Source organism: Talpa europaea (genome assembly GCF_964194135.1).
Source record: "Talpa europaea genome assembly, chromosome: 15".
Lineage (NCBI taxonomy): Eukaryota > Metazoa > Chordata > Mammalia > Eulipotyphla > Talpidae > Talpa > Talpa europaea.
This window is the reverse complement of record NC_140083.1, coordinates 68,694,088-68,721,964: the sequence shown is the minus strand read 5'-3', so window position 1 is coordinate 68,721,964 and position 27,877 is coordinate 68,694,088. Positions and strand designations below refer to the sequence as shown.

Below are 27,877 nucleotides of genomic sequence, written 5' to 3'. Positions count from 1 at the left end.
TTGACACAGTAGTAGATGCTCAATCCCTGACTCTCTTACATTCCATTGTACCTCTACAGTATTCTACCCTTACCCCTCCCCCACCTCTTACTCGGATTGCATTTTTACCCACCTGACCACTCCCATCACTCCTGCCCTTGATGGGGAATGAGGATAGGCAGAAGTAAGGAACAAAGATATAAAGGGACAAGGAAGAGCTTGGAGGACAAAGTTAGCACCATTGAGTAAACCCTGCAAATTCATGGCTGCCACACAGTGTTTTAGATGCCTTCTGCTTAGATAATATGGCCTCTCCAGCCCTGCACTGAACTGACAAGAACAGAAGGCAATGAGGGCTGGAAGGTGGGGTGAGCATTGAATTTTTCAAAAGGGCAAATCAGATTTGAAACCTTTCTCTGTAGCTGTCATGGCCACACCTTCCAGCCAGATGGTTTTAAATTAGCAAGGGGTGGACATGGTCCATGGTGTTGGGACAGGAGACTGGGGACAGCATATAATCAATAATAATAACAATAATATAATAAGAATAACAATAAAAGAATTAGGAAAAAACAAGAAGGAAGAGGAACAATGAGGCAGAAAAGAGGGGGTTATCTTCGGCAGCATCTTGCGGTGGCTTCTCTGACAGAGAAAGAAAAAAAAAGAGGATATATATCTATATACAGGCAAGGGGGGAAGGGAAGGGCCAGGGCTTCTTTCCCCACTGCCAGACTTCACCACCCAGCCCGAGGCTGAGGTCACACTCCATGACGCACTAAGTGATCAAGTCCCAGTCGAAGTCATCAGGGATCTCCTCACTGGCGCCAGGAGGTGGAACTGATGGCCGAGGGACCATATGGTGTGCTGTCAGGAAAAGGAAATTAACAGGAAAGCAGTTAGGAAGCTGTTCTATCGACGTAGGTGGGACAGAGGTAAACCTCAGAAGTCGATACCAGAGGTCATGAGCGCAAGGCAGATATGCTTCTATTACAAGTTCATTTCATTGAACGTATTCTAGATGGAAGTCTATCTCCTATCTAGATTCCAAAGTTAGATATGAATATTTTACATGACTATCGTTCCTTTAATTTATGCTTTTGCTGCCCTTCATTATGGTGAGTATGAGTTAATTTTAGAATAGACTGGTCTTCTTTGGTCTTCCAGGACACACATCTCCCTAGCAGGGGGCCCATCTTTCATGATCTTGGGAATCATGAGGGCTCACTGCCCCCCAGGTGTCCCACTCTCCCCACCTAGCCCATGCAGGCAAAATGCAGACTCAGAGCCAGAAGAAAGTGAAACAACTCGTAAGGGTAGAGAGTGCTTGACTCACGGTGAACCAAGTTTCCTGGCTCCTACCTGGGCGATTGTATCCTGCTGAGTCCTGCGTAGGAATCGGGTACATTGGTGATGGGCCAGGGTAGAGGTGGGGGGCTTGCGGGTGCCCATAAGAGTTGACTGCCAAAGCAAACAAGAGTTACTTGAACACAGGCAGGTGCAGAAGCTTTCTGAAGAAACAATTGGACCTCCACTCCTAGCAGGGAAAGGCATGTGATTCTAGAATTGTGAAATATCATAGCTATTAGCATGAAAGCTATAGAAGTGGCATTACCGAATCTCTCACTTCACTGGTATGAAGATCGTGAAAGTGTAGAGAATCTCATCTCCACCTGCTATGATTCAGGTAGCAGATGTAGAATGAGAATTCAATTTTCCCTTAAGAAATTTTATCGGACCTCCCTGGTGGCACAGCAGGCTGAGCACAGCGCTGTGGAGCTGTCCGCAACCTCTGCAGCGCCGGTTTGATTCCTGGCCAGCCAGGGAAAATCCCAATTGGCACAGCAGACCTCTCCTGTTGCTCCCACTGCTCCCCTCAGCATTGTATTTCAGTCAGTCTGCTGTTCTGTTCCCCGCTCTGTCTCTGGTGAATCCTCTCACCCTCCCACACATCTGGCCTGTACCCCAGTTCTTGTATGTATGGATAAATAATCTTTAAAAAATAAATAAATAAATAAATAAATCTTTTTTTAAGAAAGAAAGAAAAGAAATTTTATCTCCCAGGGCCTCCCTGGTGCTGCAGGGGTTAAGTCTCAGCACTATCAATCTATCACCAGACACTGCAGCATGAGTTCAATCCCTGGCCAGGGAGCTGACCCACATGGAACAGCAAACCTCTTGTGTTTCACCTGCTGCTCCCCTCAACAGTGTATTTCAGTCAATCTGCCTGTTCTGCTCCCCACTCTGTCTCTGGTGAATCCTCTCACCACCGACCCCCTCCCCACCCCGGCACCTCTGGCCTACACCTCAAAAATAAATAAAAATAACTTTTAAAAAAAAAAGAAAGAAATTTATCTCCCAAATCAAGAACTTAAAAGGAGGGCCTCCGCTGGTGGCACAGCGGTTGAGCACTGGGCTGCGAAGCTGCCTGCAGCCTCTACAGCGCTGATGCGATCCCTGGCCACCAGTGAGGGTCCCACATGACGCGCAGACCTCTCCTGCTGCACCCGCTGCTCCCCTCCGCAGTGTATTTCATCAGTCTGCCTGTTCTGTTCCCCGCTCTGGCTCTGGTGAATTCTCTCGCCCTCTCGTGCTTCTGACTGTACCCAGTGCTTGTATAAATAAATAAATAAATCTTAAATAAATAAATCCAGTCAATGGGACAGACAGGCTGGTCCCATGGCTCATTTGGATCACTGCCCATGAGCTGGGTTTTTCTCAATTCTCTTCTGCCCTCCCCATGGTCTTCCTTTTCATCATCCTTGCCACCTCCTTTCCCCCTTGCTTTGTGCAGTACCTTGGTTCATGCCTGGCTCTTGTTTGCCACTGGTGAGGGCACAGGAGTCAGCAATCCGGGCAGGGGCTGAGGGCCGGTGGGAGCCCCCTTGGGGGGGCACATGACCAGTCTGAGTTAGGAAGTGGTTGAGGGAGTCACACAGATTGGCGATGTGGTGCTGGTCCAGGCTCCAGTTCTTCTGCTCTGCCTGCCGCAGACTCTCCATCAGTTCTACAAACAGAGAAGCAAGAAATGCCAGCCTGGCAGAGGCACCTATGCGCCTACCAGCCCATCCCGTCCCACTATACCAGCCACACCCTGAATCACCACGACTGAGGACAAAAACTCCAGCTGTGGGGGACATCTCTTAGAGCTCCAAGTTTCCAAACTCTCGTTCTATTTGTTCTATTTGGTATTATCATTTCCACTTCACTGATGAATAAAACAAAACTGCAAAGCCACTGAGTGAAGCAGCAGTGGTCACACAGTCAGCAAGTGGAGGCAATACTAAAAAAGTATGGCCTGGGGTGTCTGAGTTTCTGTGAGCTTTCCCTCTCCCAGAAAGAACCAGTGAGAATAAACCACTGTCCCATTTTGAGTGAAGGCAAAATTCATGAATATTAATTTGAAAATAACATCAATATTATCCACCTTATATAAATGTGGAAGGGAAACAATGAAATCCTCAGTCTTCACCAAACCACCCCTTTCTGTTCTGGCTTCTTCCAGGCTTTCCACTGGCCACGGCTCGGGCGTCCCTCCAGCCATTATCCTTTGCTCACTGACCTGAGAACTGTGACTGCTCGATGCTGGACCAATTGAGCCGATTGACCATCTTGAAGCTTTCCTTTAAGGAGTCGATATTGGAGCACCAGTCAGGTGGGAAAGCTGCAGAGAGGAGGGAAAGTGTGTAATGTGATAAAGCGTGAGATGGAGCCAACTGATGGCAGACTGGCCACATACCGGAATCAGGCATCTACGCCAGTGATCCGCTGCATACCAAGATAACTTTGAAATCTTGCCCCTTAGAGATTTGGGGCCATGTAATGCTATCTATACTTTAGGTACAGACAGACCAACACATAGGCAGGGGACTATGTAAAACAATTCTGATTTCTGCAAGAATTCTATAAAATAAAGCTCTGTGTTCTAACTTAGGTTTACTCAGATGAGTTGGCATGGAAGAGTGAGGTTAAAAGGCCCACTAGCAACTTTCTAAGCAATTGTATCTCCATGTCAGAGTCCAAAGAGGGGCTGATTCCACTCTCCTCTAGGATTTCCCTGCACCCTCCTTACTCACCAAAACCAGGGCTGTTGATAGGCGTCTGACCCTGCGGCTGCTGGGCAGGGTGGGAGTGGGGGTGGTGTTGATGGGGATGGTAGCCTCCGTGCTGCAGTGGGGGCGGATGCATGGCCATCACAGGGGGCGGCCCATAGCCCTCAGCCCCAGCTTGCTTACCCCCTGGAGGGGTACAACCATCTGGGCTTGGTGTGTGCAGCGGAGGAGCACTGCCCACAGTTGAGGGGCCCTGGGCTGGTGCCGGCTGCTGCTGTGGCTGTGATTGCTGGGGTGGTGGCTGGGCTGGCGGCTGCTGCTGCTGAGGTGGCGGCTGCTGCTGGTACATGTAGTAGTTGTTGGAGGGTGACATGTCCCCCAGGAGAGACGAAAAGCCTGCAGGGCCGAAGGAAGCAGCAAGTTACTCGGGCTATGCAGTTTTTACTAAAAGGATTTCTGCAGGATTAAGAAGGGAGGACTCAGATAGCAAACACAGATGTCAGAGGGGAAGGGTGTCTGGTTAAGCCAGGACCCTGGCAACTCTGACAGACAGAAAGGGAGGGGCCTGACAGCATGGCAGTCACTGAAATTTTAGCAAAAAAGATCAGCATGTAATTTGATATGCTATTTTTCAAGAATTTCGGGGTAGACATAGAATCATAATTTCAAAAGCATCAGAATCTCCCTTCCCGGAGATTCTGGACAACAGTAGATGAAACTTAAAAAAGCAATTAGACATGACTTCTTGGGGATGTCTATTCTCTCCTCTTAGTTAGTGGCTCTACTGTTACCCCACTTCTGTTTTCTACCAACAGATGGAACTTGGGTGAGGAGTATAGCAGACTGGACAGGGAAGAAGGACTGATTGAGGCAGGGGTTTTCAGCCACAGTGGAACTTGGGGGAACACTTTGCTGTCCTCTCTAATCTGTTACTTTATATCTGAGTCCCTGTTCTCTGCTTTCAATCAACCAATCACCTGATTGGACTCATTTCTCAAACAAATGCTGTAATCTTGGACGACAGCTCTAAATAAGAATCCCCGAAGATCTAAAAGATGAAAATCATGACAGTCAGTATAATTTTCCAAAAAGTGACTTCTAACAAATTCTTGATCATTCCCTTCATATCTTACTGCCTATTCTAGGGCACCCCATAGAAAAAGAAGTTCTGACAACTCACCTGAAGTCTGGCCTTCACCCTTACTTCTAGTTTCTTTAAAATAACATCAACAACAACACACACACACACAAAGACACAGACACACATACACACACAAACCAACAGAGAACTGAACCAGAACCTAAAGCCTGCCAATAAGAACCTTAAGTCATTCTCACATGACAACTCATGAAATTTGAATATGGACAAGAGATAAACTGATACTGTGTTAGGAATGATAACAACAGACAAGAAAAGTCTTTATCACTAAGCATGCATACTGCAGTGGGATTCACAGGTAGAACAACATGTCCAGGGATTTTATTAATTGACTCCCAATTTTGAAAAAGTTGGGTAGTAAATGAAACAAGCCTAGAATAATTAGTAACTATAAAAGCGGATGATGGAGACATGAAGGTTTTTTTTATACTTTTTTCTCTATCTTTGCATCTGCTTGAAATTTTTCTAATAAAAATTGAAATACATATAGATATACTAAAAAATAAAATTGTTCTCACCAAGAAACACAAGCATTCTTGGGAAAAGGGTACTGCTGCTGCCCTCTAGAGGCCAACCTTTAAATCACTTGCTCACAGCCCTAAAACCACAGCCCTTGGTCCTATGAAGAGGATTCTTCCAATTCATTTTCCAAAGCTAGTAACACAGCCTGCCTCCTGAAACAGCTATCCTTAGAGCCAAGCCAGAACATGCTCCCCACTTTGTCTCTAGTGAATCCTCTCCCCCTACCCCCTGCACTTCTGGCCAACACATGCATAAATAAATAAATCTTAAAAAAAAAAAAAGGACCAAGCCAGAGCAGCTCAGCTGCAGTGTGGGTTCATGACACGCTTTGTCTGACCAGTGACCAACTTCTTGTGCTAAACACAAGAGAGAAGGGAGAGAAGAGATTGTCATACTTGTTCTTATGTGTAAGGACAATTCCATGCTCGTATCCCAAGGCCAGACTCACTCACCGTGCTGGGAGGAGGAAGACGACTTCTCCAGCATGGATTTATAGAGGTTGCGGAAGGACCAGCTTAGGTCCTGAAAATTGATCTCTGAGTAGGAGAATTTGAAGTCGTGATTGGTGCTATACAGGGGAGGAGGGCCCTCAGCACTCTCTCGACCTGGAGCCCCTGCAGCCACTGCTCCACCATCCACAGATCCTGTGCTCTGCAAATAGAGGGAAGAAAGATTTGATCCATGTCCTCAATGAGAGACCAATACAGCTCATTAGTGGTCACGAAGCTCCACTGCCTGGCCTCTTCATCTTCTCCTAACTGTTCAGTGAGCGAGCACCACTTTTATCGTCTTGTCTCATTCACTCTTTTTTGATGTAGCCATAGTCCTTTTCCCACGCTGCCCCCATGTCCTGCTTTTCCCTGCTCAGAAATTTTTTTGGTGCTCCCCTTGTTCCCTTTTTAGCACTTTTTTTTCCTGATCTTTCCTCAAGTTCTATTATGCCTTCCCTTCTCTGTCTCTCTCTTCCCTCTTTTGCTTTCCCCTTCGCTCCCAATCTATTTGCCTATATATCATAGATACTAATCAATACCTAGTTTTGAACTGACGAATATATCAATCTATCCATCCACCCACCCAACCACCTACTCATCTATCCACTGACCCATCCACCCACCCATGCATCCATCAATCCACTCACCACCCATCTATCCACCCATCCATTTACTCATCCATCCATCCATCCATCCATCCATCCATCCATCCATCCATCCTTATGCCTCCTGCCACCCCTGCTTCCTACCTGGCTGTAGCTGGTGATGGATGTGGGGTTCTGAAGTGACATCTGAGGATTACCCTCTGGAGGCAGTGAGGCTTCTCCACTCCCTGGAACACCTCCCCGGGGGCTTTTGCTTGCTTCCTGTTCTGGTGAGTCTTGGGATAACTGAGGGTGGTGAAAAAACAGAAATCTGTAAGCACAAGCTAAACATCCTCCCAAGACCCACAGTTTCACCTCTGCTGGTATTTATCCTTTGCCCCAAATATAGGAAAGGGTGAGATAAAGGAAAGGAGGGGGTTGCTTAGAAATGGCATCTCCCCACATGGTAGGGACTTACATCGTCATCTGGAGGGTGCCTTCTCTTTCGGGAAATGTCAGGGCAGGTGTCGATTGTCCAGTAGGAGCCCTAGATGGAGGACCCATCCCCACAGAGAACAAAATCATTATGTATGGAAATTCCCACCTTTGGGAAAGTAGATTTTTGCAAGGATTTGAGCATAGATAACAATTATATTAAGAAAAATGGCCAAAGGGGGCCTCCCTGGTAGTGCGAGGGGTTAAGATGCATCACTATGAAGCTATCCGTAGCCGCCACAGCACAAGTTCGATCCCCGACCAGGGAAGTGACCCACATGGCACAGCAGACCTCTCCTGACTCGCTCTCTGCTCCCCTCAGCAGTGTATTTCAGTAGATCTGCCTGTTCTGCAACCCATTCTGTCTCTGGTGAATCCTCTCACACACACCCCCCACACCTCTGGCCTGTAACCCAGTTCTTGTATGCATAAATAAATCTTTTAAAAAAAAAAAAAAAAAAGAAAGAAAAGAAAAATGGCCAAAGATTCACATATTGAGGATACTGGCTATTTTTGAGGAATAAATTTGTCCTAAAAGCTCACTGAGTACGTTGAGGCACCCCCTGTGGTCCAGACACAGGCCCGATTGTACTGGAGTGGCAGAACAGTGGTATTGGGTTCAAAGAGCTGGAAATGTCAGAGACAACCCTTCCCTTCCACGTGCTCTGAGGCAAGACTCTCTTGGACTTTGGCATCCACATCTGTTAAATGAAGAGAACCATCTATCCTGTCTCCATTATGAAGATTTAAAATCATGGGATTTTTGTATAGAAAAGTTTCTACAAAGGTTATTAAAGTCTTCCTTTTACATCCAGAAAAGGTGCCACACACCAAAAAGGAAGGCATCAAAGTCAGCTTGATCATAAGTATTTCTATTTTTAAAGACAGATTTCATAATCTTCCTTAGTCACCCATTTGGATGGGGGTCACAAGCTTGATAACCAAGCTCTTCCTTTGAGGAAAAACTAAAGCTGCTTCTCTAATTAACACGATTTCCTCTTCAGGGTAATTAAAACAGCCAGCACAACTCAGGGGCTGTCAACTACTCCTCTCTCCTTCCTGCTCCTCCCTTCAGTGCTTATAGGAGGATCTCACCTTCCCGGGGTCATCCCGAGGTCTGGGCACCTTCCGGAAACACTTGTTGAGCGAAAGGTTGTGCCGAATTGAATTCTGGGGAAGCAAAGAACTAAGTTAGAGTAGAGCACTACACCAAGCAAAAAAGTTTCCAATGGGACAGAAATGGATGTAACATATAACAATGTCAAGTTTGACGGTGAACTTAGCACCTCTTAACTAACAGATAGGAGGAAAACACTATCAAATAGCTATAAACAATGAGACGAGAAAATGCAGAAATAAACTGATAATGGCTATACAATCATCCTGCCCTATTCATGGAAGATACATTATTCCAAGACCCCCATGGATGCTTGAAATAACAAATAGAGCCAAATCTCATAGAGACTACATTTTCCCTCTGCATATCAACTATGCTAGAGTTTAACTATGTTAGTCACAGTAAGATTAACAATAATAACTAATAATAAAGTGGAACTGTAATAGTCTACTGTAATAAGAGTTATGGGAGTGGTCCCTGTATCTTTCAAAATACCTTATATAATATTTTCAGAACACGGTTGACTTTGAGTCACTGAAACCTCACAAAGCAAAACCATAGATGAGGGGGGCACTACTGTAATTCTGATTCCCAGGTGCTTCTGGAAAGCTGATTCAATAGTTTTTCGATCTATCCCTTCTACTGACACTGGTACACAAATGCTTTAGCTCACGTCTATCCAATTCCTTAACTCTTAGTAGCAAAACTGCTTACACAAATGAAAATGAAATAAATTAGGAGTGAAACAAAGGCACATTTCATCTTTGTTTCCTCAACAGCCCATAAAAGGGTCACATTAGGAGGAAATAAATATCGCTTCGAATTAGGTGTTGGGTGGGGTTGGGGTTGTGGTAGCTAGCAGGGACATACTATAAAGGAAAGACTATTGAATGCTTTCAATAGTCTCCAGGTTATTACCTGGTTTATATGATAAGTGGTGACTTATAGAGTGAGAGCACTACATTAAATCCCCTTTCTGCTCAACAGCTGGCTGTTCCAAAAGATCCAGAACATCAGTCGACCTTCTTTGCCTGGAAGAGGAGTCCCTTCTTCCTTTATCTCCAGCCAAACAATTTATCCTCTCATTACTTGCTTGGTGGATGAGCTGTTGGTGAAGGATTTAATTATATTATGTTTTTCTTGGTATGCAATTTTTCAAAAGATGATGATTGTGTACAATAAAGTTGGCAATCTGGTGAGATTCCCACCTCTAGGTAGGAAGGAGCAAGGCTTGAACCTAGCAGAGTGGCAATGCATGTCTGTGAAATGAAGGGGTCTCCTTTTGAGGAATCAGAAGATAAGAGGGTATGATGAGAGGGCCTCCCTGGTGGTGTAGGGGTTAAGTCTCAGTGCTATTACCTCTACGGCCTGAGTTCAATCCCGGCCAGGGAGCTAACCCAGAGAGCTAGACCTCTCCTGTCTCGCCTGCTGCTCCGCTTAGCAGTGCATTTCAGTCAATCCACCTGTTCTGCTCCCCACTCTGTCTCTGGAGAATGCTCTCACTCCCTACATCTCTGTAGTATACCCCAGTTCTTCTACACATAAATAAATAAACAAACAAATAAATAAATCTTTTTAAAAAAAAGTGTGTGATGAGCAGCAGCATCCCTGTAACTGTACTTAGTGGCTCAGTCTCAGTGGAGTTTACCTTACAAAAGCTGTTCAACTCTGAGAAGAATTACAGGATGAGAGAACAAGATTTTAAGTTCACACATCTCATCTCTGAAACAGGTCAGAGTGAACCGGACCAGTATATAGGAAGAAACAAAAGTAGAGAAAATAGTTGTTGAACACCAAAAATAATCCCGGGTTACAGAAGTGGTCCCACCTTCCATCCAATGCCGGCATTCTTATAATAGGGGAAGTTGTCACAGATCCAGCGGTAAATCTCACTGAGAGTCATCTTCTTGGCTGGAGAGGAGTTGATGGCATAGGTGATGAGGGTGGCGTAGCTGTATCGTGGTTTGCCATCCTGGTGGACAGCCGCCTCGTCTTTGCTCAGGGTGGCATTAGGATCTGTGGGTGAGCCTGGTGGACACTTGCGGCTGCCCCCTGGAGGTCCGGCCTGGGAGGCACTCCCAAGCTTCTCAATGGTCGCCCGAAGGGTCAACTGGGGGAGCCAGTCTATGGAGGTGAGGCTGCTCTCTAGGTCAGAAGCCATGGCACTTCTGGGCTCTGCAGAGAAAAGGACAAAGAGAAATGGGAAACAGAATAGATGGGTGATGTTCCTGGTTACTGAGAACAAGCAGACACAAATCCTAGTGCTTTACGAAGTAGCTTTGTCCCACTATCATCCCCACAGCAGAATCCTCGAATGGGACAGCCCTCAACCAAGTGTCCCCAGAAGCTCCAAATGGACATACCACCCACAGCCTACCAGATGATAAGCTGGTACTAACTCCACATCTTAATGTGCAACATGGCCAAGAGGTCTCTCCCTTCACACAGGACTAAAAGAGGGACAAACTTCCCACCAAATGGAACTACTCCCCCACTCTCCTTACTTAAAGCCCTGCACCATAATATCTTAAAACCATGTAGAGATCATTTTAAAAAAGAACACTTACGGACTCCCTTGTGGCGCAAGGGGTTAGGACGCAACCTATGAAGCTATCCACAGCCACTGCAGCATGAGTTTGATCCCCCGGCCAGGAAGCCACCCACATGGTGCAGAAGACCTCTCCTGACTCACTTGCTGCTCCCCTCAGCAGTGTATTTCAGTAGATTTGCCTGTTCTGTTCCCCACCCTGTCTCTTTCTCACCCCCCACATCTCTGACCTGTACCCCAGTTCCTGTATGCATAAATAAATAAATATTTTTTTTTTAAAAAAAAGAACACTTAGCAGGTAAAACAAGACAAAGTCTATTCTCCTATTAGGTGAAGCTTATTCTATTCACATACATAACCTACAGATAGAGAGCACAAGCAAATACATAAAGAAAAAATATATAATACAAAGACACTAATGAATCACACACCAACACCTAAAGACGTTTCCTATGAAGTATGTTTGAGCACCTCCCACATCTCCCACATACTTGCACACGTGAAGCACATGAGCTACATCCCAGGCATCTGTTACCTATGACAACCCACCAAGGACAGATGCAAGACAGAGAGGGACCCACGGACACAAGAGATCATGGTGAAATACACAGCATACATTACCAACAGGGCACAAAGTCACACACAGAGGTAACAGATCCTGAGTACAGCTGCCCTCACACCTTTAAAGCTCCCCCTGGCAAGCTCCCGCCCACAGACACCAACACCAGGAAGAAGGCACCAGAAGGACCTCCTACCACTCAGCCTCAGCCGTCTGGGCTTCACTGAGCCAGGGAGACACCCAGCTGTGTGCACACCGGTAACAATCAGATAGCCTGGCTAAAAATAGCCACTCTGGGGCTAAGAGCTAGCTCTTCTACTCCCGCCCTCCTCCTCTCTCCTTCCTTCCCAGCAAGGCATGCACGCTCGCTGCACCTCCATGCAAACTCTTGGCGCTGCCAAACCGCCCACGCCTGATGTTTGCACGCCCTGCTGCCACCCACACAGCCTGGGCGCTCCTGCTGGCAGAGAGGTGTAGTTAGAGTGACGTCTTAGTGGGGGAAGGTGAAGATCAAGGATGGGTGATAGCTGTATTGCAGGGTCTAAGAAAGCTGGCGGGAATTGTTTGGTAGCCACTGACACTCCCAGAGTGCTGACGACAGCAAGCCCCTAAGCACTGGCCACCTGACAGGTCTGGGTCTGCACCTCTGTCTAATTCCAACAAGTATCTATTCCTTGTGCCCTTGCTGACAGTCCCACCAGCCGGGCGTTTGTCCTGAGCAGCCAGGGAGAGTAAGCCTGAGTTCAGAATCCTGGGCGGGAACAGACTGTGTGCGTAATCTCTCAGTCCACACCCAGATGATAGGCACAAGCAGATCCATACAACTACACATGAGTCCATGCACTGTAAAAGCTCAGTCCCAGATATGACTGCCTCCCTGCTCTTCTGACACATCTTTCAGGCTGCTGGCTGGCTCTGCTGGCTAGCCATTCTCCCCTAGATGTTTACCCCTTTCTCCTGAGGGTCAGCTGCTCACTCATCTCTCCTCCTCCATATCCCCACCCCCGCAGTCTATGCAGGTACACACAGGTACCCTGCCCTGCACTCCTCACCAGCAATATGCAACACACCCACTCCACAAGGCTGAAGGAAACACCTTAATGCCTCAGGGGCCTGGGCAGCAAGAGACTCCATTGCGACCCAAAAAGTTGTTTAACAGGAGAAAGGAAAGAAAAAAAAAGAGGGGACCCTGTTTATAAATAGCATCATGAAGAGGTTTCCCCTTTATCCTAAGCTCCTCTCCCACCACCCTCCTTTTCATCCCACCATCACCTCACCCTAAAATCATGGGAAGTTGGAGGGACAGTTCATCATGCCAGCAAGCCTTAGACCTCATAGCACTTTACTAAGTCAAAACTCCACAGCTTCTGGGGTAAAGCAGGGTGTTCTGGGCAATAACCCAGTCCATGCAGTGAGCAGTAACATGCAGTGAGCAGGTTCTTGATGACCATGCTTCTCCCAGTGCTCCCCAGAAGGGAAGGTCTGCAAAGACATCTGGCCCTATTCCCTATTATCTCCTGCTAAAGCTCCCTAGGAAATCTCAATAACACAGAAGCCTTTAGCAGACATAAAGAAGAAAATCTCCCGACATCACACTGGGGCATAAGAGTTGGTTTAAAGAGGTTTACTGAATCCACTGGCATACAATCCACAATCACGGTGAATTCTAGAACGAGATGCACTCTCCTCTGGCTCTTGCTAGTGGTCCTATGCCCTTCCTTATCCTTACCCCAGCATCTGGTCTGGCCTCTGAGGTTAAATTTAACCTTTCTCTAGCACCCTCCCAGTCAGCCCTCCAGATCCTTCCCCTACACTCAAATACATTCCAGTCTTACCAACTACAAGATGCTTGCAGCAAAAGATCCTTCTGATCTTTCAGCACCAGTCTCCTTGAACCCATTCCACTTCCTCACCCCATCACTTCCCCATTCTTGAAAGGCAGCCTGGTACATACAACCTCAGAGACTGAGGGACCTGGGTTTTACACCCAATCTTGACATTGACTCACTAAATGTCTCTAACCACCCCCTTGCTCCCTGAGGTCTTGATGCCTCAGTGTCCCCTTCCATAAAAGAAGGATTAAGTCATAGGCCCTGCCAAAGCTTCATCCCTGGAGGGAAGTGAATGAGGCTTAATGAGCTCGTGGCTGTCACGCATTCCACACTCCCCAAAATAATGACAGGAGGCTAATATTCGTAGCTATTATTAGAAAGGCAAACAAGAGGTACTTCCATTTCTCAGTCCAACCAACCTAGTTACCCAGACCTCTCTCTCCAGGTGGGCCTCGTGCCACTGGGCTGGGGCAGAACCTGAGTCAGGCCACATTCTTCTCTGTGTGCTGGAAGACTGAAAGGAAATACCCAGAGAAACTGGGAAAGGCAGCCAAAGGACAGGCTCCATCACATCCACAGGGCGTCTAAGAAGACTACAGGACTGGGAGAGAGGCAGAGAAAAACAGAAAGACATTCTGTTGGCGTGGAAGACTGATCCTGGATGAGATGTATAAGATCCAAAATAATAGGCAGTTGGTTTTTTTTCCCCATTTCATCCAAAATGCCAGTAATTGTTTGTTGCACAGTGCCAAGGTGAGGTATTAAGGAGGGATAACTTCCTGCTTTGTACATAATGCCCAAACTCACAGAGCAGTGGCTACGTTTACCACATTACCAGTTATTAATCGGGCTGCCTGGTATTCAATCCCGGCTCTACAACCTACTGACTGTGCAACCTCAGGTAAGCTACCTAATCTCTCCATGCTGTAGGTTCTTCAGTTATAAATAGAGATCACACCAACACAGAGTTGTTACGAGAATTACCTTGGTGATATTTTAAATGCACTTAGTATTAAGTGTGGCTAGTAGTATTTTTGAATGGGGGGGAAATATTAGAAACTAGTAAGTAATAAACTAACAGACCTTAAAGGTAAGACTAGAAGCGGAAGTCTACAATGGTTTGCATTGCAAAGCCTGCACTGAGTTTGCTATGGTTTTCGGGGCATTGGAATCTCGAACTTTTCCTTTATGGACAGTATTGCCCCAATACTGACCAATAATACCAGGAGCACAAAAAGTCCAAGAATGAAGAAATGGAGTAACATCATCTTTTTGTTGTTTTTTGTTTTTTGGTTTTTTTTTTTTTTTGGGGGGGGGGTATGGAATAAGACCAGGTCATGATACATGATCTGGAAAATAGCACTCTCTAAATCACACCTAATCTAACCCATGAACCATCTGCCTCTAACAGATTCCACATAGGCCAGGAACATTGAGTCCAGGTAGTTCAAGTGTGTGGCAGAACTCACCAGAGGTGCTGTGACACAGGTCACCCAGAGCCATTGGACAAGTTGCATTCCAGCATCTGTAAGGTGCTTTGTAAAAAACAGACTGCTTGCTGGTAACACCAGAGTTGGCTCTTTTCGAAAAGTGGGGGAGGGAGTTCTAGAATTAAGTGCCAAGGATCTTCATGCTTTTGAGAGCAGAGATCTCAGAAATGAAGCTCTCTTATTAGTCCTGGAAGAAGAATCGCAGTCAGCCGGAGCTGCTCTGCTCCTTGGGATGACTTTCACACAGCTGCTTGGGAGGGCTCCCACCGGTCAGGGGAGGCCAAGCCCTTCCTCCCAGCTGGGCATCCTCATCAGCACCCTCTCCTGGTCCTAGCACCAGGTCACCTGCATTTAGAGGCCTACCAGAAATCTATAATCCTAGGTAAAGTGGAGGCTTTGTCTGAAAAGCACACATGTATCCATCTCCCACACATCCCACTTGAAACACAGAGATAGAACCACACTCATCTCTGAATTAAGAAAAGTATGCACATCCTGCTAGAGCCCAACCACAACCTGCATTATAGCCGGGGCTCACATACCACCACCAACAGGTAGCTTCTAGGACGCGCTTAGGGTCGTAGGCAGCTGACCCAGAGGCCCAGACAGAGGAGAGGGGACATAAAAACCAAAGTAGGATAAAGCCCTCTCCTTGCCTCACTCTGGGGTATCAATACCCCCTTACAGACGAAAAGGTGTTTCTGAATGGCAAGACAGGAAAGCAAGACCCAGCCAGTGATCCAAGGATTTCCTGGCACCCTTTTCTGATTTTTTGGGAAGATTCTGGGTTTTGATGACTTTCATTCCTAGCTTATGAAAGAAAACTTATGTACAAGATTCCAGTGACCCAGGACTGCACAAGAAACAGGAAAGGAGAGGGTAAAACCATTAGGTGTATCTCTAAAAGGAAACACATCAGAGTCTAATCCTGGTAAGCAACTTATTTAGATGGAAGACAGGAAGGAGGCTGAGCCATAACACGCCTTTCTTCCTCTCCAGGACCACATTTTTCCTGAGAAACTGTCAAGGACAGGGGACTGGGCCAGTGGTACAGGGCCAGGCTTAGGGACGAATTTCCACCCAGGAGTTACAGGCATTCTACAGCCTTTCTTCTCACCTCAGGACATGTGGGATTCCCATTTTCCCTCTGGACTTTATAGGTAGAGGCAGGCTGCCAGCCAGGAATAGGGAGAGGTTTCTTGGTGTCTGAAGTTGGGTGAGTGGGGACACATTGCTTTTCTTGTCAAGGGAGCAGAAATCGAAGTATTTGGCAAGCACAGCTCAAGTGGACACTGAATTGACCTAGGGTTAGGGACAAGAAGATGTGACACAGAGAAAGCCCTGGACAAGGCCAGGCCATGAGCTGCCACTGTGATTTTAGGAAGAGCCCACTGTCAGGGTGAAAAGGCCCAAGGATGAGTGTGGGAATCTGGCTGGATCATCAATCACTATCACACAGCATGAGTGGCGTTCGAAAGTGCAGGTGCTCTCTGATATCCTTTTGCTGTCAGTGTGGAAACACACCCTTCCCTGGGGACCTCAAATGATCCCCACCGGCTGTCCCCAAACACTAAGAAACCCACTTCTCAATGTCTCTGCAACAAGATGTGGGTTCAACTCCTGGAGTTTCATCAGAAAACACTTGCCAGAGGATTCTCTGAGCTATTATTACTCTTTACTTTCCCCAATCAAAATCCCAAGAGCCACCATCTTGGGCCCCTCCACCCATTAGTGCATACAGATGACAGACAGAAGATGAAGCACTAACCTGTCTCCAAGGTTCCCCCAGCACAGGGAGGGAACCACCTGGTACTGGCGTTTGGGGTTGGAGGGATGCCCCTCTTCAAAGGCAGATGGACAGTCTCATCCTCAGTGGCTCTTCCCGTACTTGGCTGAGCCCCCCAAGCAGTGGAGGGGAACTGGGTCCCCCGAGGATGAGGATGAGGAGCGGAGGGAGGAGGTGGTGGGGGGGGAGAGGGAGGTCCTACCTGGGGAAGGTGGCACACCCCCCACACCCGGCCTGTAATCCTGGGGAGGAGGGGAGGAGCCTCTCCCAACCAGGAGTTGTCTCCTCCCCCTTGGGGGAGTCCCCCTCCCCCCCAAACTGGATCTTTCGGGAGTGGAGGGCTCTTTCTGTCTGCTGAGGATCTGAGTGGAGGGGCTCTGCCCTGTTCCACTGTCTAGGTGCAAGGAAGTTGAGGGGGGGTTTCTGCCCCTCCCCTGAAAGGCTGAAAGCCGATCCCTCGTCTTTCCCGGGAGTGTCCTCTGCTCCAGGACTAGCCTGTGAGTACTGGATAGGATGGAGGTGCCTACTCCATAGGCAGAGTCCCTCTCGCTTTGCCTCAAAAGTCCTGAACTGCTCTGAGTGTGTGCCTGGAGGGGCGGAGGCGCGCTGGGGCGCAATCACTCTTGCTTCCTTTCGTAAGGCTCCCCCCTTTCTACTTCTGGAGGTCTATTCCCGGGCCAGGATGGGGATTTTCCTCGCCCTTAGGCAGGCGAGATCGTCCCCGGGAAGGGGTCTCTTCTTTCCCTCGCCCGAGTGGCCAGGGTCTTCTCTCCAAGCGGGAGAGAGGCTGCACCCGTCCCCGCTCCCGCCTCCGCTCCTGGGGTGCCCCCGAGGGTGGGGCTTTCGTACTCCCCGCTCTCCCCGAGCTGGCCTGGGCAGTAGGGTCCGGGAGGCCGCGGCTCCCCGACTCCCGGCTCGGGCTACTGTGGCGCCAGCGCCTCCTGCTATCCCGTCCCGTCCGGTCCGCTCTCCTCGGCGCGTGGGGCTCCCGGCGCTGCCACCTCTCGCGCTCCGGCCAGTCGGGGCTCCGGGGGCGCCACAGGCGGGCGGCCGGTGTCAGGGCTCGGCTCGGGCTCGGGCTCGGGCTCGGCTCCGCTGCAGGCCCCGGCTCCTCCCCGGCCTCCGCGCCGCGCTCCGCGCCCCTCCCCCTCCCCCGCCCGCCGGGCCGCGCCGCCGCCTCCCCGCGCGGGTTAAGGAGGAGCGAGCGGCGCCCGAGCGCGGGGCGCGGAGCGGGGCGCAGAGCCGGGAGCCGCGCCGCCGCCCGAGCCCGCGCCCGCCGCGCCGGCCCCCGCGCCCCGCCGCAGCCCGCCCGGCGCCCCGCGGGACGACTCGCCGCGCTCCGCCGCGGAGCCCCGGGTTCGCGCCAGGCGCCCGCTGCCAATTCCGATTTTGCTCTACCTCGGGTCGGCTGACCTTGTTTCATCCTGCTGTAGTCTTTCTACGGACGGATGAGCGAAAATGATAAACGATGCACAGCGTTGCCAGGAACGTCTCCGACGGGCTGCTCTTTGCCCTGAGATGGTTTATGGGGACGCCCCTGATGATACCAGAGGTTACCCTGGTACCATCGGTCCCCAGAATGCTTTTTGAATGGGAGACCATATAAAGGGACAAATGTGCATGTACAGGAGAAAACTCTGGACCAAACATTAGAAAATCTAGTTTTATAAACTCGTGCAAGGCCCCTGTTCTGTGGGATCTTGGTCAGCGAGCGGGGGACCTTGCTGCTCGCCCAGCCTTCCCGATTAGGTGTCGCAAAGATCAAATGAGATAATTTATGTGACTCTGCTTGTTAAACTGTCCCCTATACAACGTATGCAAAATGTGACTATTGTTCAGTTCACTTGACAATCCTATCATATTCCTTATCCTCATCACTAAGTGTGGAATGTTCAAATTCTCTGTCCCTTATAGACAAATGCCCACCCAGAGACAGAAAATGCCACGAGGGAGCCCACCTCCACTTTTACTCCTCTAGTCCTATTATTTCTCGGCAAATTGTTATATATATTTCATTCTCTGTCCTCATACATTTTTTCACATAAAATACTATGAAGGCAAAAATGTTACTCATGAAATATTTGAATTCCTTAAAAAAAAAAAACTGCATAAAATAATCAGGTTATGGAAACAACCTAAATGCCCAGCAAAGGATGAGTAGATTAAGAAGATGTGATGTTCATATACACAATGGAATATTACTCAGGAATAAAGAAGATGAGATGTTGCCATTCAAGACAAGATGACTGGAACTCGAGAGGATTATGCTAAATGAATTGAGTCATAAGAACAAAAACAAATACTGGCTGTTTTCACTCACATGCGGAATAAGAGAAACAAAGCAAAGGAACTGACAAAACTAAGCCAAAACAAATCCTAGAAATCTGACTGTAGAGCTAAGGCTATTAGGGAGGTGGGAGAGCACAATAGGGAGAGAGTCCAATGGTCTATGGTAAAGGAAAAAGGGTGCTTTAGTGGTGGGTGTGGTGTGGTGATATACCTCTGAGAAGGTGTGAAACCGTTCCCCTAAATCATATACAGGATTGTAAATCAATGTTACCTCAATAAAAATATAAAATAAAATAAAGTCTGCATACTCAGGATTACAGCCTGATGACTATGTATAACTTGATAGTAAAGTGTATTGTATGTAATAATTACATTACATTGACAGTGTGCCAGGCATTGAGCTAAGCACTCTGCAGGTGTTACCACATTTAATTCTTCTAACAATTCCAGAAGGCACTCGTATTACACCTTTTTTACAGATGAGAAAATTATGACTTACCTACTGACTACATCAGAGTTCACATGATTAGTACGTAGGAAAATCAGGACTCACACCAGCAAATCTAAATGATTTCAAAGACCAGTCTAAATTTCTATTCCATTATCCTGAATTGTCAGAATTAAAAGTCATCCTTAAACTTAAGAAAATGAAGTCCAATTGATCCCTTTTTTCCTCCCTACCCTTCTAATATCCAATATCCAAAACATTTATTTTTTTTTTTTTATAGAGGCATGCTTTATTTATTTGTTTGCTGGTTTGTTTGTTTGTTTTGTTTATACATGCACTGGGTACAGTCAGAAGCGCGGGAGGGTGAGAGAATTCACCAGAGCCAGAGCGGGGAGCAGAGCAGGCAGAAGGACCGAAGTACACTGCTGAGGGGAGCAGCGGGCGGCAGGAGAGGTCTGCACGCCATGTGGGACCCTCCTCTGGTGGCCGGGGAGCAGCCGGGGATCGAACCGGCGCTGCAGAGGCCGCGCGCAGTTTCGCAACCCAGCGCTCAACTGCTGCGCCACCGGGGAGGCCCCTCCAAAACATTTAAACATAGGTTTAAATCTATATTTATCCTCCTCTTTGAAACAAACTCAGTTCTGACACAGATAATTTGGCATCGAATGTTTCTTGCTATATTGAGATGTATTGTTATGCTTCTTTTTCTCACACTTTTTCTATGTATATGGAATTTGGGCAGGGCTAGAGAGGGAAAAGTACTACAACTTGGGAAAGGTAGGGACGGATTAAACTCTCTTTTCCAGGAAACGTGGAAAAGTGAAAAGCTCCAGAAATCATTTGAAATATAAAAGATATTTGCTGTAGCATTATTTGTAACTAGAAAATTACAAACAACTTCAATAAAAATAGCAGGGTAACTGTTAAATAATCTATTTTATGCCTTTATATAGAATACCAGTTTAGCTTTTAAATAAATAGTAGTAGTTTTTTTCCTTTTTTATCTTCTTTACGATTTAGATATTTAGCAAAAGGCTTTACTATTTTAATGAATCAATTTTTCATACATCTATTTTTCAGTGAGAAAATCATGTTTAAAAAGTTTCTATAGGGGGGCCTCCCCTGGTGGTGCAGCGGTTGAACGCTGGGTTGGGAGGCTGCCCACAGCCTCTGCAGTGCCAGTTCGATCCCCGGCCACCAGTGAGGGTCCCACAAAAAAAAAAAAAAAAAAAAAAAAAGTTTCTATAGGGCCTTCCTGGTGGTGCAGGGATTAAAGTCTCAATGCTATCAAGGAATCGCCAGCCACTGCAGCATGAGTTTGATGCCCCATCAGGGAGCTGACCCACATGGCCACCTCTCCTGTCTTGCCTGGCTGCTCCCCTCAGCAGTGTATTTCAGTAGATCTGCCTGTTCTGCTCCCCACTCTGTCTCTGGTGAGACCTCTCACCCCCCACACCACTGGCTTATACCTCAGTTCTTGTATGCATAAATAAATAAAAATAAATACCCTACTTCATGGTATTTTGGAAGAACTGTATGACTTCATGTGTATAGTGCATTTAGATAAGTGCATAAGGGAAGGGGAACCTGGAGGTTGAAAGAGACTTGAAAGACACACCAACCAAACTGGACATTATGAAATGGGAGACTGGTCCATCAAATACAATAGGGGACATTGAGGGCTCCTGATATAAACAAAGCAATTGGGAAAACTATTATGAAATGGTGACATTTCAGTCCAGATGGTGGTGATATCAAGGAATTATTGTTGTATTTTAGATATGTTAATGGAATTATGGTTTTTTTTGTCTCTACATTTTGTGAAGATGCAAAATGATTTAGTCACAAAATTGCTGAAAACTACTTCAAAATAATCATCATGATTTATTTACAGTAGCTAGAACATAGAAGCAACCTAAATCTCCTTCACTGGAGGAAGTCATCAAAAAGATGTGGTACAGGGCCTCCCTGGTGGCACAAGGGGTTAAGACACAACCTATGGGGCCTCCCTGGTGGTGCAGCGGTTGAGCGCTGGGTTGCGAAGCTGCCTGCAGCCTCTGCAGCGCCGGTTCGATCCCTGGCTGCTCCCCGGCCACCGAAGGAGGGTCCCACATGGCGCGCAGACCTCTCCTGCCGCCTGCTGCTCCCCTCAGCAGTGTACTTCAGTCCTTCTGCCTGCTCTGCTCCCCACTCTGGCTCTGGTGAATTCTCTCACCCTCCCGTGCTTCTGACTGTACCCAGTGCTTGTATAAAATAAATAAAAATAAATCTTAAAAAAACAAACAAACCACAACCTATGAAGCTATCCACAGCCACTGCAGCACGAGTTCAATCCCTGGCCACGGAGCTACCCACATTGTGCTGCAGACCTTTCCTGACTTGCCCACTGCTCCCCTCAGCAGTGTATTTCAGTCAATCTGCCTGTTCTGCTTCCCCACTCTGTCTCTGGTGAATCCTCTCGGCCCTCCCCCCCACACCTCTGGCCTGTACCCCAGTTCTTGTATGCATAAATAAGTAATCTTTTTTTTTTAAAGATTTATTTATTTATTTATACAAGCACTGGGTACAGTCAGAAGCACAGGAGGGTGAAAGAATTCACCAGAGCGGGGAACGGAACAGGCAGACTCACAAAATACACTGCTGAGGGGAGCAGCGGGTGGCAGGAGAGGTCTGTGCACCCTCCTCTGGTGCACAGAGGGACCTGTGGGACCCTCCTCTGGTGGCCGGGGAGCAGCCAGGGATCGAACCGGCGCTGCAGAGACTGCGGGCAGCTTCGCAACCCAGCGCTCAACCGCTGCGCCACCGGGGAGGCCCAAATAAGTAAATCTTAAAAAAAAAAAAAAAAAAAAAAGATGTGGTACATACACACCATGAAATAGTACACTGCCACAAGAAAGCATGAAATGCAGCCATTTTTAACAAAAAGGAGGGAGTTTGAAAAATTCATATGCAGTAAACCAAGTCAAAACGGTAAAAATGTTGGACAGTCATATAACACACAATTCCACAAGGTAAAGCACTTGTAGAAATTACTAGACATCTACAAACACCCTGAGGACTCAGATTATGAGGGAAGGTGTGGAAAGGGGTTAAGGGGATGAAAAGGATGGGGGTGGGGGTGGGGAAGAAAACAAGAAAATAAATAGTAAAAAATAGAAACAGTTCGGGAAAAAATATTAAAACAACATTTGAGATTATTAGGAAAAAATAAAAATAATGGTCCGCGTCTGGTGGAGTTGTGATGAGGATTAAATCACCATGACCAAGACAGGGCACTGCTTGACAGTGAGTAAACTGCTCAGTAGCATTAGCAACTGTATTAACTTTTGATTACAATATACCAAAAAAAAAAAAAATAACTCAAAACAACTTGGATATAGGAAGGCATTTATTGATTCATATAAGGAATGGAAAAAAATAATCATGTGATGGAGGGCCTCCCCGGTGGCACAGCGGCTGAGCGCTGGGTTGCGAAGCTGCCCGCAGCCTCTGTAGCGCCAGTTCGATCCCCGGCCACCAAGCGAGGGTCCCACATGGCGCGCAGACGTCTCCTGCTGCTCCCCTCAGCAGTGTACTTGGTCAGTCTGCCTGCTCTCCGCTCTCCGCTCTGGTGAATCCTCTCACCCTCCTGCACTTCTGACTGTGCCCAGTGCTTGTATAAATAAATAAATAAATCTCTTTTTTTGAAAAATCATGTGATGGAGGAGAGCAGTATAGATGATAAATAATTGACAAGTGTCGCTTATCAGGATATAGGTTTTTAAAACACTATTTTTTTATAGATTTATTTTTTTATTTATACATACAAGAACTAGAGTACAGGCAGTGAGAGGATTCACCAGAGTCAGAGTGGGTAATAAAACAGGTAGATTGACTGAAATACACTGCTGAGGGGAGCAGCGGGCGAGTCAGGAGAGGTCTGTGGGTACCTCCCTGGCCAGGGATGAAACTCATGCTGCAGTGGCTGCGGAGAGTTTCATAGGTTGCATCTTAACCCCTTGTGCCATCAGGGAGGCCCTTTTTAAAACACTATTAACTCTACTTTTGTATGTGCTTGAAATTTTCCAAGAAGGTGTTTTCAATACTGTTGGAAGTGCTGGAACACAGTGGATTATTGTAAAGGTTCACAACTTTATACTTAGCACTTTTAATATCATCTAATGTTTGTTTCAACCTGTCAGATTACAATGCATTTGCATTGACACGATCCCTACCAAACCTTAGTGGTAGTCATTGTCTACATTTTACCAAAGAAAAGCCTGGACCAGTGGTCCAGAGCCGAGGCCGCAAGGCCATGCACGATCCGCCTCCCACTCTTCCGCTCCCGGGGCGCGGGTGCTAAGAGGAGGCGGTGCCCGCAGCCACTAATCACAGGGTCCTCTAATGGCCGGAGTCAGGTCTAGCAGGGACAGAATAAGCGGACCCCCCAAGGATTTCCTTAGAAATAGTTATCAGACAGAATCTGAGCTCCTATCAGAAATTCGAGCTACTTTATTTAAAAAGGAGAGTTTGAAAGAAAGACGCCCCGCTGAAGTGAAATCATAAAGGAAAAGTTCTCTGCGTGGCTTGCGTTTTTGTTGTTGTCTTTTACGTAACTGTCTGATATTTTTAAGTTTCCTACGTTCTTTTTATCCTCTAACCTGCTTCTCCTCCCTAAAGAGACTAGGACCTAGGGCCGAGGGCGAGCGGCGAGGGGCGGCCGGAGAGGCCGGGGTGGGCGGTGGGCGGTGGGCGGGAGTCGCGGGCGCGCGGCGGGCGCGTTGGGGACCCAGCCCCCCTCCAGGCCGTTCCACCTTAAGCAGCCGGAGCCGCCCCCGGCGCCGAGCCGGCACCCCGCTCCGCCCACTCCCGTGTCAGCGCCGACCCGGGAACGTGGGCCGGGGAGGAGAGCCGCGCTGAATGGAAAGATTGGCGCCGGCCGCCGCCGGGCTCTCCGTCCCACTCCAGCCGCGCCGGGAGGAGCGCGGAGACCCGGGACGGCGCGGGGGGTGCGGGGCGGGGCCGTGTGCCCCTGAGATGGCGCTTGCGGGGGGCCGGCTGGGGGGTAGGCTCCTCTTGGGGTGGGGTCGAGGAGGGACAGAACTCGGGCATGTGAAACAGGCTGTACCCAGTGACCGTGAGTCGAAAATTAGGGTTCACCAGGTCGGGGCGCGCCTCCCCGGCCACTGCCCGAGGAGGGGGCGCGTTTCCCACTCTCCGCCCCCATTCCCCGGCGGCGTTTTAACTGATAGGGGTTTAAGGTGGGCTGGGCCCGGCGTGGCTTGTTGATTGGCTGCCGGGGTCATCGATCAGGGTGACGCCTGCCGGCGGGGCGACTCGGGGAGGAAGTGAAGGTTATTCGGGTGCCTCCTACCCCCGCTGCCGATTGGTTGGCATTTTCGGAGGCGAAACAAGGCCTGGACTTGTCCCCCGGAGGGGGCGGCGATTGGCCGCTCTGCGGGGACGTCGCCGGGGTGGGACGGGAGCGTCCCGGGCGCTGCTGTTGTCGTGAGGGGCCCGGCGGGTTGCAACCCGGAACTGGGCGTGAGGGGACTGGAGGGAAAAGAGGGAAACCAGCGACACCTTCGCTGCCCTCGAACAAGGTCATTTCCTGCAGGGGATCTGTAAGTTTCCTGTTTACTCAGCGACCAGGGTGCCCGGGCTGTCTGGAATATACGCGACCGTTTCTCTGAGCCTTGGCCTTCCTCTTCCCATTTATTCACACTCACTCTAAGGAGGACACAAAGGAAAGGGCAAGCATGAGGTTTTTCCCCGCCCAGGGACGGCTAGGGACACAGACTTTACCATCCAAGCCCAGGGCCGACCCTGGATCACAGTATTCAGCAGGCGCGTTGCTAAAGAAACCATTCATAAAATCATCGGAGAGGGTGGGTGAGATGAAGAGAACTGCAAAGATTTGCCTGAGGGAAGGGTATTAGTCATATCCAGAACCTTCTTAGGTAGGGAGTATATTTTATTCGTGGTTGAATTTCGGGTGCCTGACAGTGGCCAACATGCACAACGTGATCCCAGTCAACTCAGAATGAGAACACTTTTACAAAATATGCTGCACAATTTCTAAAGATGCCAGACTTTTAGAATGTTTTTAAAGGTGTCTCCGCCGATTTTATTATCCTGAAAAAGAAATTTTCTTACTCATTTACCAATTGGGTTAATACAGTCAGAAATTAAGAGGTAGATCTTCTCCCCCAACCCCACCTATCTGTGGAAATGCTACCATTTTCTCTGTAACACCTGAGGCCCTTAAAATCTGAAAATAGATTTCCTCTCAACCAGCCTTCCCAGAAACATTGAAAACTTAGATGAAAGTAGGAAAAAATGCCCTTATCCAGTGAATGGAAAGAAGGTGTTTAAACTATAATCTGAGATTTAAGGATTGGAAGAAATCATTTGAGAAGGTTGAGAGATACCACTGTACTATAAATGGAATCGCTACTGTGCAAACCTTTGCTTCCTTGTACACATGTACCCTTTTTTCTAGCCCATTCTTTCTTAAAGCTTATGCTTTAACGTTGTCTAAACACTGTACTCTAAAATTGAGGGAAGGGAGAGGAGGAGGGATTAGGGTCAAAATAAGGGGGGGTGGGAATTATAGGGAGATTATAACCAAGATGAAAATGCATACATTGTGCAAAAATGAAAAATGATGTAAAAAATATGTAAAACAAAATAAAAAGAAGGAAAAATAAATAAAATTGAGGGAACAGTGCAAGTACTTCACATTAGTATCAGAACTATTCCCACACAGGGATATTGGTCACGTTTGAGCAACAGGTACGTGCAGTTTATCCAAAGTGATCCCGTATTTTTTGATCTTGGATTTTCCAGGCTAGTTTATAAGAGAGCATATCATCCTGACTGCCTCTTGAGTTTCATTATGACAATAGTTTAAAAATCAGGTAGTGCGCTGGGTTGCGAAGCTGCCTGCAGCCTCTGCAGCGCCGGTTCGATCCCCGGCTGCTCCCCGGCCACCCGAGGAGGGTCCCACATGGCGCGCAGACCTCTCCTGCCGCCAGCTGCTCCCCTCAGCAGTGTACTTCGGTCCTTCTGCCTGCTCTGCTCCCCGCTCTGGCTCTGGTGAATTCTCTCACCCTCCTGTGCTTCTGACTGTACCCAGTGCTTGTATAAATAAATAAATAAATCTTTAATTTAAAAAAAATCAGGTAGTAGTTATATTCGCAATAATAAAAATACCAGGGCCTCCCTGGTGGCACAGGCGGTTGAGCGTAGTGCTGTGAAGCTGTCCGCAGCCTCTGCGGCGCCATTTCGATCCCTGCGGGCCAGCCAGCGAGGGAGGGTCCCACATGGCGCAGCAGACCTCTCCTGTCGCCCCGCTGTTGCCCTCAGCAGTGTATTTCAGTCAGTCTGCCTGTTCTGTTCCCCGCTCTGTCTCTGGTGAATCCTTTCACCCTCCTGTGCATCTGGCCTGTACCCCCGTTCTTGTGTAAATGAATAAATAAATCTTAAAAAATAAATAATAATAAAAATACCAGAGGAAAGTTATTACTTGGCTATAAATAATTCTATCATAGTAATATATTTGTTCTTATGCCAAAGGTAGGAGGAGAGGATATTTAAGAAAGCTCAAAATTATGAGCTAAAAGTACATTTTGTTCCATTTGTAGTATTTTTTGAATTATATGGAAATGCATAATTTTTTAAAAGTTACTAATTCATATATGTAGAGCTCTGGCATTTGCCCTTTGATGATGCCCAGAAGGCCAAAGCCAGATATATCTATAAGGTGACCTAGAGCCCTTTTCTCCCTCAGTTCAGGGAAGACAAAAAATACTGTCATTGTTCCTAATCAAGAACGCAGGACCCCCGCTCCGCCCCACTGCAGGTAAAAATAAACCAGGGCCACCTTGATTACCTAGAAGGGAAATACTGAGTCAGGACCTTGGGCCTCAGAAGTATTGTCCACATCCTTTCTTGGAGCCCAACTGTTCCCCCTCCCTAAGCGCCACCCTTTCTTATGGTACTTATGAATTTCTTTCCTCTCTGTGACCCAAGGAATTGCTACAAGACTTCAGAAGACCAAGGATGAAAACACCAGGCTATATTGCATTTGGCATTTATGGAAAGAAGAAGGAAAAGGAAGGCAGTGGTCTAGAATGGGCTGGTAGAGAAAGGACAATACACTTAACTATTATTCAATCCAGTATTGTATCTGTCAGAGTTACTTGCAGTAAACAGAAACCACTTTAAGTGGAAAAGGTCTTAATACAGGGACATCGACACTTAGAAAAATTGTTGGAAGGACTGGAGGAGGCGCTTCTCTGCTCTGTCCTAGAGATAACTCTCCAAATGAGACTACTCAACTTACCCACCTGGGAAGCTACAGAAAGGTGATGATGATTCCAGACAGTGTTGTTGAAACTGTTAGGTTGTAGAACACCGTGCCCTGGTGGTGTAAACACTCCAAGACTGTTGAGGCGTGAAGCTAGCAAATGGATCTTGGAGCACTGCTGCAGAGGACCCCAACATCCTGTGACCCTGCTGGCCAGGAGATGGCCTCACTTCTAATTT

General features: G+C 47.7%; 1 protein-coding gene across 1 annotated transcript; it reads right to left on the bottom strand.

The window, feature by feature from the left end:
* Nucleotides 1–754: 754 nt before the first annotated feature.
* On the bottom strand, nucleotides 755–13,903 carry FOXJ2 (forkhead box J2; the record flags this gene model as incomplete). Its single annotated transcript, XM_084255137.1, has 11 exons — nucleotides 755–843; nucleotides 1,339–1,437; nucleotides 2,774–2,983; nucleotides 3,539–3,640; nucleotides 4,053–4,424; nucleotides 6,162–6,360; nucleotides 6,950–7,090; nucleotides 7,263–7,331; nucleotides 8,375–8,449; nucleotides 10,225–10,571; nucleotides 13,864–13,903. The coding sequence occupies 11 exons, from the start codon at nucleotides 13,901–13,903 to the stop codon at nucleotides 755–757; spliced, it is 1,743 nt and encodes a 580-aa protein (XP_084111263.1).
* Nucleotides 13,904–27,877: the final 13,974 nt, after the last annotated feature.